Source organism: Lactuca serriola, chromosome 5 (genome assembly GCF_051521515.1).
Source record: "Lactuca serriola cultivar US96UC23 chromosome 5, Lser_US96UC23_V15, whole genome shotgun sequence".
Classification (NCBI taxonomy): domain Eukaryota; kingdom Viridiplantae; phylum Streptophyta; class Magnoliopsida; order Asterales; family Asteraceae; genus Lactuca; species Lactuca serriola.
This window is the reverse complement of record NC_136412.1, coordinates 43,789,298-43,804,273: the sequence shown is the minus strand read 5'-3', so window position 1 is coordinate 43,804,273 and position 14,976 is coordinate 43,789,298. Positions and strand designations below refer to the sequence as shown.

At 36.8% G+C, this 14,976-nt stretch overlaps 1 protein-coding gene across 2 annotated transcripts; it reads left to right on the top strand.

Annotated features, from left to right (window-relative positions):
• The first annotated feature begins 10,809 nt into the window (after positions 1–10,809).
• On the top strand, positions 10,810–12,963 carry LOC145052387 (NAP1-related protein 2-like). Of its 2 annotated transcripts, none has more exons than XM_079000208.1 (10): positions 10,810–11,120; positions 11,472–11,594; positions 11,688–11,738; positions 11,808–11,879; positions 11,990–12,103; positions 12,196–12,257; positions 12,375–12,438; positions 12,518–12,574; positions 12,656–12,697; positions 12,778–12,963. In XM_079000208.1, the coding sequence occupies exons 1-10, from the start codon at positions 10,992–10,994 to the stop codon at positions 12,814–12,816; spliced, it is 753 nt and encodes a 250-aa protein (XP_078856334.1). In that variant the 5' UTR covers positions 10,810–10,991; the 3' UTR covers positions 12,817–12,963. The 2 variants fall into 2 exon arrangements, with proteins under 2 accessions (XP_078856334.1, XP_078856335.1); XM_079000209.1 differs by having other exon boundaries at positions 10,811–11,120; positions 12,378–12,438.
• Positions 12,964–14,976: the final 2,013 nt, after the last annotated feature.

Below are 14,976 nucleotides of genomic sequence, written 5' to 3'. Positions count from 1 at the left end.
CCGAGCGTTCGGTTGGTTTCGGTTCAACAAAATTTTGAAAAACCGAACCCGAACCTTCGGTTGGTTTCGGTTCAACAAAATTTTGAAAAACCGAACCCGAACCCTCGGTTGGTTTCGGTTTTGGAAAATTTTGAGAAACCTAGGAATTTAGAGATGCAATTTGGAAAATACTTTTAACACAAAGAAACACAATTTTGTACAGGAAATATACAACCAAGAAAAGCTACCTTTGAAGTAATGAGCGAGTCAGATGGTTTAACCGAACCCGAGCGTTCGGTTGGTTTCGCTTCTTACGTTTGAGGTTGAGAGGTAGAGTGAGGTACTGACTCTGATTCCATCATACCTAGCCCTTGCAGTATTCTGTTGAATGATGCTTCAGGAAGAGCTTTGGTAAAGACGTCAGCCAGTTGATCAGTGGTCCTTATGAAGTGAACTTCGACGTTTCCATCTTCCACATGATCTTTGATAAAGTGATACCTCAGTGCTATGTGTTTGGTTTTAGAGTGTTGCACTGGGTTATGACAGATCCTAATTGCACTTTCAGAGTCACAATATAGTGGGATCTTCTTCATATTGAGTCCATAGTCTCGAAGTTGACTCTGGATCCAAATCACTTGAGATGTGCAGGATGCATCGGCAATGTATTCCGCTTCGGCAGTAGACAACGACACACACGTTTGTTTCTTGGATTGCCAGCTGACCAACTTCCCGTCAAGGAATTGACAACCACCAGTTGTGCTTTTTCGGTCGAGTCCACATCCTCCAAGGTCAGCATCAGAATAGGCTTGAACGAAGAAGCCTGAGTTGGATGGATACCATAGACCTAAGGAGGTGGTTCGCTTCAGATAGCGTAAGATGTTCTTCACTGCAAGCATGTGAGGTTCGCATGGGTTTGCCTGAAATCGAGCACAATAACACACAGAAAACATGATATCAGGCCTGCTAGCAGTAAGATACATTAGTGAGCCTATCATTTGACGATAGAGCATGATATCGACAGCTGGTTTGTCTAGGGATGGAGTTAGCTTGGTGCCGAATGCCATTGGGACTTTGACTTTGGAGTCTCCCATCATGCCAAATTTTGCTAGGAGAGTCTTCGTGTAAGCTTCCTGATTGATAAAGATGCCTTCGGGTCCCTGTCTAATATTTGAACCAAGGAAAAAGTTAATAGGACCCATTGAGCTCATTTCAAATTTAGTCTCCATCAACTTTCTGAATTCAACTGTTAAGTTGGGATTCATAGAGCCAAAGATGATGTCATCGACATAAATTTGAACTATCATAAGGTGGTTACCTTCCTTTTTGCGAAAGAAGGTTGGGTCAACCGAACCTTGTTTGAACTTAGACATCTTTAAAAATTTTGTTAGCGTTTCATACCAGGCTCTCGGAGCTTGTTTAAGGCCATACACAGCTTTATCTAGAATGTAGCAATGATTTGGATATTTTTCGTTCACGAACCCAGGAGGTTGCTCCACATACACCGTTTCTTCGAGTTCTCCATTAAGAAATGCACACTTGACGTCCATTTGGAAAACTTCAAAGTTTTTGTGAGCAGCATAAGCCAGAAATATTCTAACAGATTCTAGCCTTGCTACAGGAGCGAAAGTCTCTTCATAATCTATCCCTTCCTCCTAACAGTATCCCTTTACCACCAGACGAGCCTTGTTCCTTATAACATTACCTTCCTTGTCCAATTTGTTCCTAAAGACCCATTTGAGACCAACAACCGAAGCATCTGGAGGAGTTGGAATGAGGCGCCAGACTTTGTTCCTTTCAAATTCGTTCAGTTCGTCTTGCATTGCTTGAACCCAATCAGAGTGATCGAGGGCAGTGTTAACTGTCTTCGGTTCAACTTTTGATACGAATGAGTTAAACATACAAAATTCAACCTTTGAAAATAAGGATGTCTGTTTTGCCTTCAGTTGTGATCGGGTCAGAACCTTTTCAGTTACATCACCAACTACTTGAGAGATAGGATGATCTCTGGTCCATTTGGTAAGAGGAGGGTAATTCGGATCAAAGGTTGGGTCTAGTTCAGCATTGATCATTTCTTCTGGCTCAGATTGGCTATCATAATCAAGCGTCATATCATCATGCTCCACCTCAATTGATGAGCTTTGAGAAACTTGAGGTTCAGGGGTTTCTTGTGGTGCTGGACTTTCAGGCGTTGAAGCGCCTTCGGTTGGAGAGGCACCTTCGGTTGCATTTGTAGAGCTTGGCTCCCCCTCGACTTGCGAGCTTGGCTCCCCCTCGACTGAAGCATTGTTAGATGGAGGTTCATCAGAAGTCGATCCTCCTTCGTTCATCCTCTTGGCAGCTTCTTCGACAATTTGTTTCATGTGGTCGACTTTGTTGTCAGCTGCACCTGCTTCTGAGAGAGAAGCTTTCTCTGGTTCGTCAAAGAGCTCCAGAAATTTGTCGTATAAATTAGCGATCGAGACTGTGACTTGGCCAGTTTGAGGAAAGATTTCCCCAGCGGTATCTTCTTTGGCCTGCAGCTTTTTGACATAGCTGTCGTCAAAGGTCACATAGTATGTCTCTTCAATTTTTCTTGAACGCTTGTTTAGGACCCTGTATGCCTTGGATGTGAGAGAATAGCCCAGAAAGATTCCCTCGTCGGCTTTGACATCGAACTTGTTGCGGTGTTCTTTAGAGTTAAAGATGAAACACCGTGAGCCGAACACGTGGAAAAACTTCACATTGGGCTTTCTGTTGTTTAGTATCTCATAAGGTGTGAACGTGAATCGTTTGTTGAGAAAAGACCTGTTCTGTGTAAAACAAGCAGCAGAAATAGCATCAGCCCAAAAATAAAGAGGTAAGGAAGCAAAACTTAGCATAGTTCGGGCAGCTTCGCACAAAGATCGGTTTCGTCTTTCGACAATTCCGTTCTGTTGTGGTGTGTAGGGAGATGAGAAGTTGTGACTAATTCCCTTTTCTGCAAGAAATTCTTCAAACTCCCTGTTCTTGAATTCAAGACCATTGTCGCTTCTGATGTTGCGAACGACCTTTTTGAGCTGTACTTCAATTTGCCTGATGAACACTTTCAGCTTCTGAGTCGCTTCGGATTTGAGCTTTAGAAACAACACCCATGTAAATCGTGAAAAGTCATCAACAATAACAAGAATGTACTTGCTACCACCAATGCTTTCGATAGATGAAGGACCACACAGATCGATATGAAGTAATTCGAGTGGTTCAACAACTTTTGTGTTAATTATGGATGGGTGACTTTGACGACTCTGCTTCCCCATTTCGCACGCAGCACACAAATGATCTTTGTCGAACTTGAGCAATGGAAGACCTCCAGTGACAAGTCGGTTGATATCTTTGAAGTTGAGATGAGAGAGTCTTCGGTGCCACAACCAGCTTTCGTCGGATTGAGCTTTTGATAACAAGCATATAGCTGGGTTTCCTTTGATAGGTTTAAGGTTTAGAGGAAACATTTCACCCTTTCGCTCGGACTTGAGAATTACCTTCTTTGTCTTTTTCTCAATAATTTCAGAACCTTCATCATCGAATGAGACTTTGAGACCTGTACCTCCAACAAGATGAGATACACTGATGAGGTTGTGTTGAAGTCCTTCCACATAAGCCACCTTCCGTATAGTAAAATCACCATTTGTTATCATCCCGTATCCCTTTATGGTGCCGAAAGAGTTATTTCCAAACTTGACGTTGCCACCATTTGCAAGAGATCTGTATTCCCTGAGCTCCTCTTTCCTCCCTGTCATGTGACGTGAGCAGCCACTATCGATGTACCATTCTTCGTCGAACTGCTCGTCACTTATAACCTGCAAAAATTAAGCAGATTTAGGAACCCAAAGTTTCTTGGGTCCACGTGAGCTTTTCATGGGAACAGGAACAGTAAGAGAGATGTCAACAAGATATGTTCGTTTTATAAGTGTTGTTTCATCTTTCTTTTTAATGGTAAATACTTTTATCTTATTAGGGTTGGGTGCGTTCGGTTTGGACTCTGGTTTGGATTCATTGACCTTCTGATTGCTCTTTTGTTCAGCTGACGGATGAGATTTTTGAGAACGAACAGAATTAACTTTAGAGTAAGATGGAGATGAATTGGTGGAAGTTGAAGAATTAGAAGAAGTAGAAGAAGTGGAATGAGTGGGTTTGGAATGAGAGGACTTCCTGGCTGGAGACTCTAGGTGACCCTTTTGCTTTTGATCATTGGAGGGACATACCTTGGAGTTTTGTTCTCTTTTGACTTCAGAACCGAACCTTTGCTTTCGGTTGGAATCGTCTTTCTTAGAACCGAACCTTTGCTTTCGGTTGTTGTGACTTTCAGACTTTTCGACAGGATTGTTTTCATACTTTAGATTCTTGTCTTGATGTGAGAAGTATGCATTCTGAGATTGCCAAAATTGTCTCCTTTCAGAGAGATTCTTCCTGTATCTTTGGTTCCTTTCTCTCTTCTTATTCCTCATCTGCTTTGGTTGATGATGAACATTAGCTTTCGTTTTCGGTTTCTCCTTGGCTGGTTCCTTTTGAACTGAGGAAGTTTCACTTTGAGCTGAGGGAGTAGAGGGAACGTCTTCTTTTGCCGAACTTTCATCCTCCTTAGGAATGTCTTTCGTACCACTGGTGCTTGGCTTGTCGAAATTATCTGGCTTATTCAAGGGTTCAGGTATGTATCTACCTTTACTCATCCAGGAAGTTCTTTCTGACAGGCCTACTGTTTCATCAGCATTATCGATTGGAGCCGTCCAGAAGAACTCGTCACAACCATCAATATTGTCTTCGTTCACAATAGCCGTGAGTTCAGTTGTCTGATGTTCGGTTACTCCAGTCACCTTGTATACTTGATTCGGAGTGGTCCTGACCTTTTGATACACAACTGCTTTCTCTGCTAATATCGGGGACTTTTGTTGGGACAATCGAGCGAACTCTACTGAATTTTCAGAGATAAGATTCTTGTGGTTTTTAGGTTCGCTTTTAACAAATTCTGAGCAGTCAACCGTGTCTTCCACAGAAATTTCACTCATGTTGTCGTCCTCGTTAAGCTCAGATGCATTTTCAACATCAATTTTGTTTTCTAAGCTTACGTTGGCGTTTAAAGAGTCAAATTTTTGTATGGTTTCGGTTCTTAGTTTAAGTCTATCATTTTCATCCAAAAGATTTTTAAGCATGTCCTTGTGGTCCTTGGATTTAATGAAGGACGCAATTTTGTCCAGTCCATACATGTAGGTCGGATTGACATCATCAGACGATATCACACTCTCACAGTTATAAGCCTCGGCATCAATTTCATCCTCCTTAAACTCCAGGAAGGGCAAAATCATGCGATGGATTTTTTGGCCTATTTCACAATCTAAGTGAAGCTGAGTAATATTAGAATAAAGACGTTTTGCAATTAAACAAAAAACATTCCGCTGTTTTAACAATTTTAAATTATCTCTTTGTAAATAAATGTTTTCGTCTTTAATTTTAACTATTTCAGACTCCTTCAACTCGATCCACATACGCCGCTCCTCACTCTTCGACGCCGCCCTGCTTAATTGATCAGTTAGGTTAGAATTGGTGACTCGAGTTTGAGTTAAGCTACTATCTAGATGAGAAATTCTTGTATTAACATTTTTAAGTTCTTTCTCATATGAGGATTGGGGTACTTTAAATGAAACAAAAACCGATTGTACCTTCTTTATCAGTTCATCAAGCTCATTGAACTGCTGACTGAGTGGTTTGGCCGTAAATCACATGTCCTCCTGCACTTTCGGTTCATTGCTTCCACTATCGGTGTTGTATCCCCTCATCTGAGATACATCAGTCACCATGAAGCATCTCCCTCCACTGCTCTCCTCCTTTGCCACATAAGCCTTTCCATGAGTAGGCTTCCTTACTTCATCGTCTTCTGAGTCAGTAGACCAAACTTCAATGCTACCGAACTCGTCATCAGCAACCGAACCCTGCACAATAAGAGCATTCATAGAAGGGTTAGCGGTAGACTTCTTCTTTCTCATCTCATCCAACCTTTTCTGCAACACATCTTCCTCATCCATTCCATCATTCTTTTCGGCCATCTTCTTAAGGACACAATCTTTAGCATAATGGTTTTTCCCACCACAGTAGTAACAGCTTACTCCAGAATCACCATCAGCCTTCGGTTCCTTCTTGGGCTCTTCAACCTTCGGTTCATTGATACCTTTTTCTGAACTGTAACTCCCCTGCCAGTTTCGGTTTTTATTGCTGGGGAATCTTTTCTTTATGAACCTCTTGGGGTTAGACACCATCATAGCATAATCCTCAGACGTGAGGTCATACTCCTCCAGGTTAAGTTCTTCATCCTCCATCACAACTTTACTTTTTGATAGGAGGGCCAACGAACCAAGGCTTGAGACAACATTTTTCTCCTGCAGTACAATCTTCTCCTGGGACTTGAGAATACCCACCAGTTTCGCCAAAGAGTATGATTTAAACTGCTCATGGGCTTTGACTGTAGACACCACTGCTCTCCATTCAAAACACATACCATTTAAGAAAGTAACCTTCTGCTCGATAAGCTTCTTTTCAATGTCATGTTTGATCATCTTGCTGAGAAGATGATTGAAGCGATCGAACGTCTGGGTCACTGTTTCTTCGGCTCCTTGCCTGAATTCTCCAAACTCAGATAAGAGCAAGGTTTGGATAGAATGTTCAAGATCCTCGTCTGTCGAATACAGTTCGCGAAGTCTATCCCAAACTTCCTTTGCCGTCGTGCATGAGCTGACCAACCTAAAGGTGTCAGACTGAAGGGCGAATCTGATTAACCTTAACGCCTTGATATTGCACTGGAATTTGTCCTTTTCGTCTTGTGCAATATCCTTAACATCCTTCAGCAGATCATTGTACTCCTTTTGTGTCTTAATAATCCTGGACGTTGCAGAATGAGAAAATGGTCCATTAATGATAGCTTCCCATATGAGGTATCCATTATCCTCAGATCCAATCACGTAGTCTTCAAAGTGATGCGCCCAGACTTCATAGTCATGGGTATATAGGATTGGAATCTTTGTCGTCGAACCGATGCTGTTGGAAATATTAATAGGATTTGATTGCGACTCGTCCATTATGATCGAAAAAACCTGTTTTAAAGATCAGACTTGTAATAACTCAGATTAGGGCAAAACAATAAATATCAAGATACGTCAATAATGAGATGACGGCTCAATAAATATTACTAATTACGGAAAAACCCTAACTGTAACCTTTTCACAGAAAAGATGTGTATCGATTACACAGCCTCCCGCTCTGATACCAATTGATGAGATTTAAAACCTTTAAATCTATGAAGATCGATTAGATCTCAAACAGGCAAATAAATATAAAACTGTAAGAACACGAAAATATGAACGAGACAAGTGTGAATCAAACGAGTCGAATGATTAAAACAAAATCCTCAGAAGAGCTCGATTAAGAACATCAACTGTAGAGGATTGGTAGGTTACAAGAACGATTAAAGAAATCTGTAATACTATCGTTAAGCTCTAGAATTATCATATCAATCGTTAACCTAATATGCATGCAAGCATATACTTATATATTAAATATAAAGGGCTCTCGGTTGGACAGGCCCAAACCGGAATACAAAATAAATAAATAAACATTCGAGCCCAATGACGCAGCACTTCAAAATAATCTTCAGCCCAACACTTAATCCATTAAGTCCAAGTTACCAACCTTTAGATCCGAATCAGAATGATGTTTAGATGGATAAAGTTTCCAACTGTATCCATAACAAGGTCACAAACTTTCAATATCTAAACTTTATGCACTAAAGCGACCAAAAGCTCATAACATCCAAAACTAGCTAGATCTAACAAATGTATCATCAAGATTCGAGCTTTATACCTCTAGAAGAAAGATAAAGGTGACCAAAGTTTATATCTACAAGCTCCAAAACAACCAACACTTATCCCATGAGCTCCTTCTTCTCCAAGATGCACCAAGAACACTCCAAAACACTCAAGAACACCTTCTTTTGCTTACAATGCTCAAACTAGGGTTAGGGTTTCAAGGAAGGGTTTTGGAGAGGTGGAGGTAAGAATGAAACGAGTTTGGGGAAGTTAAGTAGCTTAAATAGGACTAAAACCATGAAAATACGGTTTAGGTTCTGATCGCATACGCCTAACGTGTTCCAGGTACGCTCATCATACCAGGGATGCCTAGTACGCCTAGCGTACATCCTGTACGCCCAATGTACCTGACTAAGCCCAAAACCTTCTTAACTTCAAAAGGTCATACCTTCTTCGTTCCAACTTTGTTTTTGAAAATCTTTATATCTACAGAACGGTATTGAAGAGCCCCACAATGTTATCTAGATATCTTGGACTAAAAACTTACCGAAGAAAAATCCATATTTCATGTAAGAAGTCTGAAACATCACTTTTCGTGTTTTACTCTTTGACTCCAACAGAAACCAAGGTCTTGGATCGCATAACCAATATTATCAACATTCAATAGGGTCTAAACCTCATTCCCTTGAAACCCAAGGCCTTTACTTGATCCATTTATTGTCCATAATCTCGAAATAAGAAATTTTTTGAAACAAGATGTTACAACTCTCGCCCACTTAAATTGGATTTCATCCTGATGGAACTGGACGTCACACAAAAAGCATATGATAAGATTCCAACACACGAATAATCGTTTCCAACACTTTAAAGATGGACATAAAAAATTAAAACCACACAATATTCTTTGATCAACATAAGACAACCACTAATGGGAAACATTTTAACTTTCTATTTAGACAATTTTTCATGAAATGATCTATAATGATATTACAACCTTGAATCCTTCTCATATTAGGCCTAACCGAAAGGCTAATATAATTAAAAGGAAGTGAAGCAGGTGCACATTAAGTAACGTTCACCGTATCTTGAACCTTGTTCAAGGCTATACACACTCCATATAAGTTAATTTTTTGAAGATTAATCATCAACCCTGAAACTAGAGAAAAAAAAGCATCTTAATACTCGAACAATGTTACTAATATTATCTTCATCACCGACATAAAAAAAATAAGACAAACCAATACCTTCATTTCCAACCGTTGGAACCACATCCTTACCACCATGACATGTAACCGTTCATAACCAGAATAAACATGAAAAAGACAAAAGATCACATTGTCTAAGACCTCTTTTCATCAGAAACTTTAAAATTGTGGTTTTATTAATCATCATAGAAGCTTTGTCTGAATGCAAACAATTCATAACCTAAAGGATCCATATTTTATTGAAACCATAAACTCCATCATTTGTTTCAAATAATTTCAATTTAAAGATTCATAAGTATTGGGAATGGGGTCAACACTCAATTTTGGCATGATGTATGGACCGACGATCAAAAGCTCAGCTCTCGGTTTCCTCGTTTTTTTATTTACGGAAGGAGAAAAATTGTTTTATTCTGGATATAATCTTGAATAATGAGTGGAGTTGGAGTTGGCGTCGGCCTGTTAGAGGAGGTGATGAAGCCTCTCAACTTGAGGAGTTGATGAATGTTATCTCGTTAGTTCATTTGATAGATAAATAAGATAGCTGGTCTTGGAGTATGGAAAGTAATGATATTTATACTGTAGCAGAGACGAGAAGATGGATTGATAAAAAGATTTTGTTGAGTGGGTCCATTATTACTAAATGGAATGATATTGTCCTTCGGAAAGTGAATATTTTAGTGTGGAGAATTAGATTGGATAGATTACCTAAGAGAAAAAACCTTGATCAGCGAGGTATTGATATTCCAAAACATCTTATATCCTATTTGTAATTTGGAAGAAGAGCAATTGGATCACTTGTTCGTTAGACGTGAGGTGGTTGTCGGAACTTAGAATGCAATTTTCAAATGGTTAGAAATCCATCTCAATCAGTTTGATTGTGTGAACGAGTTATTTGATCAAATGGAAGCGTTGAGAGGTAGTGTCATTAAAAAATGGTTATAGATCTGGTAGTCAACACTACTCTTTGGTATCTTTGGAAGTTTTGTAATGATGTGGTTTTTGAGGGCCATAAATATAATTTTTTTTTTTGTTAATCGGAATTGTTGGCGCAATTCCCTCTTCAAAACTTGTAAACTGTTTTTGTATTTCTCTAATGTTTTGCTAGAGTTTTTTTTTTCCTTATAACATATGTGGCTGGCTGTTTCTAAAAAAAATTCATAAGTTTCTTGAAGTCAACCTTAAAAACCATCAACTATTTTTTCTTTTTTCTTGTACCAATTTATGATCTTATTAACCATCAACGAGACAACGAATTGTTCAATGCCGTAGTCAATACCAATAATCTTAAGCTGTTTGTTCGATGAATTTTTTACAATAATTTTATATTGCATACCAATAGAAGTTAAGTTATTTATGGTTTACTAATGGTTTTGATTATATATTATCCTAAATATCTTTTTAAGATATTCCATTAAAAACAATTGATGACTGCCATTTAAATTTTTAAAAAATAATCGTATGCCACTTATATTTAAATGTAATTATAACATTACCTTATTTGTCTGTGACAAAATATATGAAACAAGGAATTTACATGTAAAATGTTAGTTGTTTTTTCTTTATTCTAAGGTTAATATGATTACGAAAATATCTAATGTCTTCTTACAAATATATAATTAATATATATATATATATATATATATATATAATATTTATTTAACATAAAAATCAACTTATGGTAACTAAATTATTATTTGATATCCCGTATTTAATTATAACTTATATAAAATTTATATTATAAAGTTAATAAATGATTTATCCAAATAAGAAGACAACGGTCACGATGATGAGTTTGGGCAGCGATGCTACACCCTCGAAGTAGGTAATATTTTACTCCACAAAACCCTAATTCGTTTGTTCTTAAACTCCTTAAAACCCTAACCAACACAAACCATTGATCCCTCTTCCTCTACTCCCAAAACTATCCCTCTCATACACAACCTCTCTCTGAAGAGAGCAAGAAGTACTGTACTCCAGGTCAAGCCAATTTAGGTTTTCTATAATGGTGGCTGACAAGGGTAAGAAGCCGAAGATCGGAGAGAAAATAGCGGAGGAGGGCGCCGAGGAAATCGACCTTGAGCTTGTTAAATCCATTGAAAAGTTGCAGGAGGCCCAAGATGAGCTCGAAAAGGTACACTTTTACAACGAACATCGATTTGATTTGCCCAATTCAGTACGTATGTAATAGATTTGCTATTCCACATCAATTTGGTGTGTTTAATGACGGAAGCCTGGTTATCAGTTGTTGTTCGTAACTCTTTTATGAACCGTTGGTATGCTATTTTACCGCCAAACTTGAATTCGATGCTTATTTTGTGTTTTGTTTGCGTATTCTATTCGGATATGCTACTTGATTGAGAAAATCTGGTTGCGACATAACCAGATATGCAATGCATTTGTGTATATTTTTATGGTATGATATCCAATGAATCTTCTTACATTGCAAAAGCCATATAATTCGTATATATTATTTTGGCTCTAGATCAACGAGGAAGCAAGCGATAAAGTTTTGGAAGTCGAACAAAAATACAACGAAGTTAGGAAACCAGTGTATGGTAAACGGAATGACATCATCAAATCAATTCCTGATTTTTGGCTAACTGCTGTGAGTGATGAATTCTAAATTTCTAATCCGCTTTTACTTTAATCTTATTCTTCTCCTCCTTCGTTCAAATCTAATGTATACTTGCTTCCACAGTTCTTGAGTCACCCTGCTCTCTCTGATCTCCTGAACGAAGAAGACCAAAAGGTTTGTTTTCCCTTCACACAAACAAAGGTTTCTAGTTAATTCATATGTTAACACGCATCGTTTCTTTAGATATTCAAGCATCTAACCTCTCTTGAAGTTGAAGACAACAAAGATGTGAAGTCAGGCTACTCAATCACATTTGTAAGTTATTCATATCTATTGAAAAGGAAAATACATTGTAAATTATGTTGATTGAGTTTATCTGTTTATGTTTATGGCTAAAAGTTATATGATTTTACACTTGTTTACAGAACTTCAGTGCTAACCCTTACTTTGAGGATACAAAGCTCACAAAAACTATCACCTTTCTTGATGAGGGAACAACAAAAATCACAGCTACACCAATCAAGTGGAAAGAGGGCATGGTAACAATTTATTAATTTACTTTTTATATTATTTATCAATATATCTTTCTTTAGCAATCTAATATTGTGTCTTTATTTACTTTTTTTTGAAGGGACTTTCAAATGGAGTTACACATGAGAAGAATGGAAATAAGCGGCCCCACGAGGACGACAGGTCATCAAAACTTTCTTTTTGTATTAAGTTAAAAAAAATAGAAACACTCAGATATAAATACATATAGCTTATAAAACTAAAAGGTGTATATTTTGTTTCTTGATTGATTTGATGCAGCAGCTTCTTTAGCTGGTTCAGTGGGACCCAACGTGAAGATGACATGGATGAAATTCAAGATGGAGTATGTTCATATTAATTAATCATAAAAAAAGAAAAAAATAATAATAATAAGCCTCTTCTTAATGTGTTTGTATTTGTAGGTTGCGGAAATGATTAAAGAAGATTTATGGGTTAACCCTCTTACATATTTCAACAATGTAAGTCTTTTCTTTTTCTTCTTTAAAATCTCCACCTTTTACATATAATGTATTGATTTTGTTTTTGAATTTTTTTTAAAGGATGCTGATGAAGAGGACTTTGGTGATGAGGATGATGAAGAGGTAAGCAATTATAACAAGTAACAACTCTTTTTTTTTTTTTTTTGGCTGACATTATTTAATATAATATAATTTTTTATTAGGACATTGGCACAGATGACTCTGAAGAAGATGAAGAGTGAATGATTTGAAAGTTTTTGAAGGGAAATGAGTGGGTAGATCTATAGTTAATTTTTGCGGTTTGTTGTTTTAAAAAAAATGTAAGCGGTTGGTATACAGGTTATGCAATTTCTTTATTTAAACAAACCAAGAAATGGAATTTCCTGAAATATGAATCTTGTTTCTTTATATTTCGATTTAATGAAAAAAAAAACTTGTTGCATAAACATACAAAAACATAATATTAAAGTAATGCTAAAAAATTACTATATTTTCAATTGATTCAAAACTCGATTAATGGTTGATATATTCTTTATTACAACTCTATTTATAAAAGTTAGTGGAAAGTTTTCAACATATTTTATAAAAATGTTAGTTGTTTAACAAATAATAACCTCATCACCAAAGATCGATTTAGACCCTCAAGGGGATGTATTCGAAATCTAATAAGACCGATCATGGTGAGACTTTCCTAAACCATGATTGGGCCAACTATAAATGGGCCTTGTAAGTTGTAAATGTAATAATATAAATGGGCCAACAAGCAGCCCAACACCATCCCAATTGAAATTTTGCTTCATTAGGTTGGTTTTACAAAATCCCGAACCAATTAATCCGAATGTTTATATGAGTAATATGATTTTATGCCTTAAGTCCAAATGGGGAAATTGACTAGCCTCTCGGGTTAAGATTAGGAAAATGACTAGATCACCTTATCCATAATGAGACCAGTCATAATATGCCACATAAGCATGTTAGATATCAATTTTACACTATTTCTGATATCATCCCTCACTTTTTTTTTTTTTTTTCATTATTATAAAAATAGTGCCGACATCCTTTTTAGTTTCCCAAAAAAACAAAACGATAAAGAACACGAACATTTGCATAATTAACGCGAACACCCTTTTCACACAATAACGTTGAATTTTAGATCGAATTTTATCAAGAAAATCATTTTTTTAATTAAAATAAGCCATTAATGTCTTTGTAGGTGTGAAGCTAAGGTTAGTCTTAAAATTGATGATCACTAAATCATTATATCTTACATTAAAAAAGTATGGTATATATTTTAAATGATTTTAGCCTAAATATGTTTTTACGTGGGGTTATGAGTTTTTTTGCTCTCAAATAAAAGTTTTAGGCGTATCAAAGAGTAGGATAACATGTACGATTACCCTACTTAATCTCAAATTTGTAACATTTTTCGGATTTTTATGATAGTCGTCAATTAAAGAGTCATTTACTCAATTTTTGTTATAGTTATTGGAGTTGCTGAAGCTGCTATTGGACTTGCTATTGTTTCATCAATTTGTCGTAACCAGTGTTGAAAAACTCGCCGAGTTGACTGATTACTCCTCCGAGTACTCGCTACTCCCCCCTTGCCGAGGCGAGTTATATAATCTCGAGTACACCCCGAACGGCCCCTTACGAACTGAGTAGTGTTGTGAAATTCGGTCAACTCGGTGATTAATATGTATAATATACTTAATGATTTATTATTTAACACACACACACACATCATTATTACTACATGTATATCTTAAATTTTTAGTAATTATTCACGAAGTGAGACCATTATGTGTTTTTCATTTTTTGTGTATTCACATGTATCCAGTTTTGTTATATATTTCATTCAACTTATGATTTTATCTTATGATTTTGACATATATAATTTTCCTAAAAATATTTCTACACAAATATCCAAATCCGAGTACTTCCGAGTACTCCCGAGTACTCGCTACTCGGTAGTCGGCCGAACAGGTACCGAGTAACGAGTTTTACAACCTTGGTCGTAACATAAAATCAACTCGTATAAATCAATCGAATTTGTTGAATAAGTAATATTATCATATAAACTAGAATTTTCATAAATTAATAATTAATTCAAATTAGCATGTCTGCCATGTAAGGTATCATCATGTTATCCCAAAAATATGAAATCAAAATATTTTGGCGATGTCAATCCAGAAGTAGATTAATAAAAAAAAACTCGGAGAACTCATGGATTCATCTAATATTTAAATATATAATTCATTTATCAATTTACTAGACTGAAACCTTATCATGTTCAAAAATGGATAGATCCAATGTCACATTTAGTAAATATTTATGATACACGTATCGGGTGTGGCCTTCAAATTTTCGGGACCAATTTTTATGTATCTACTTATATTATTTTA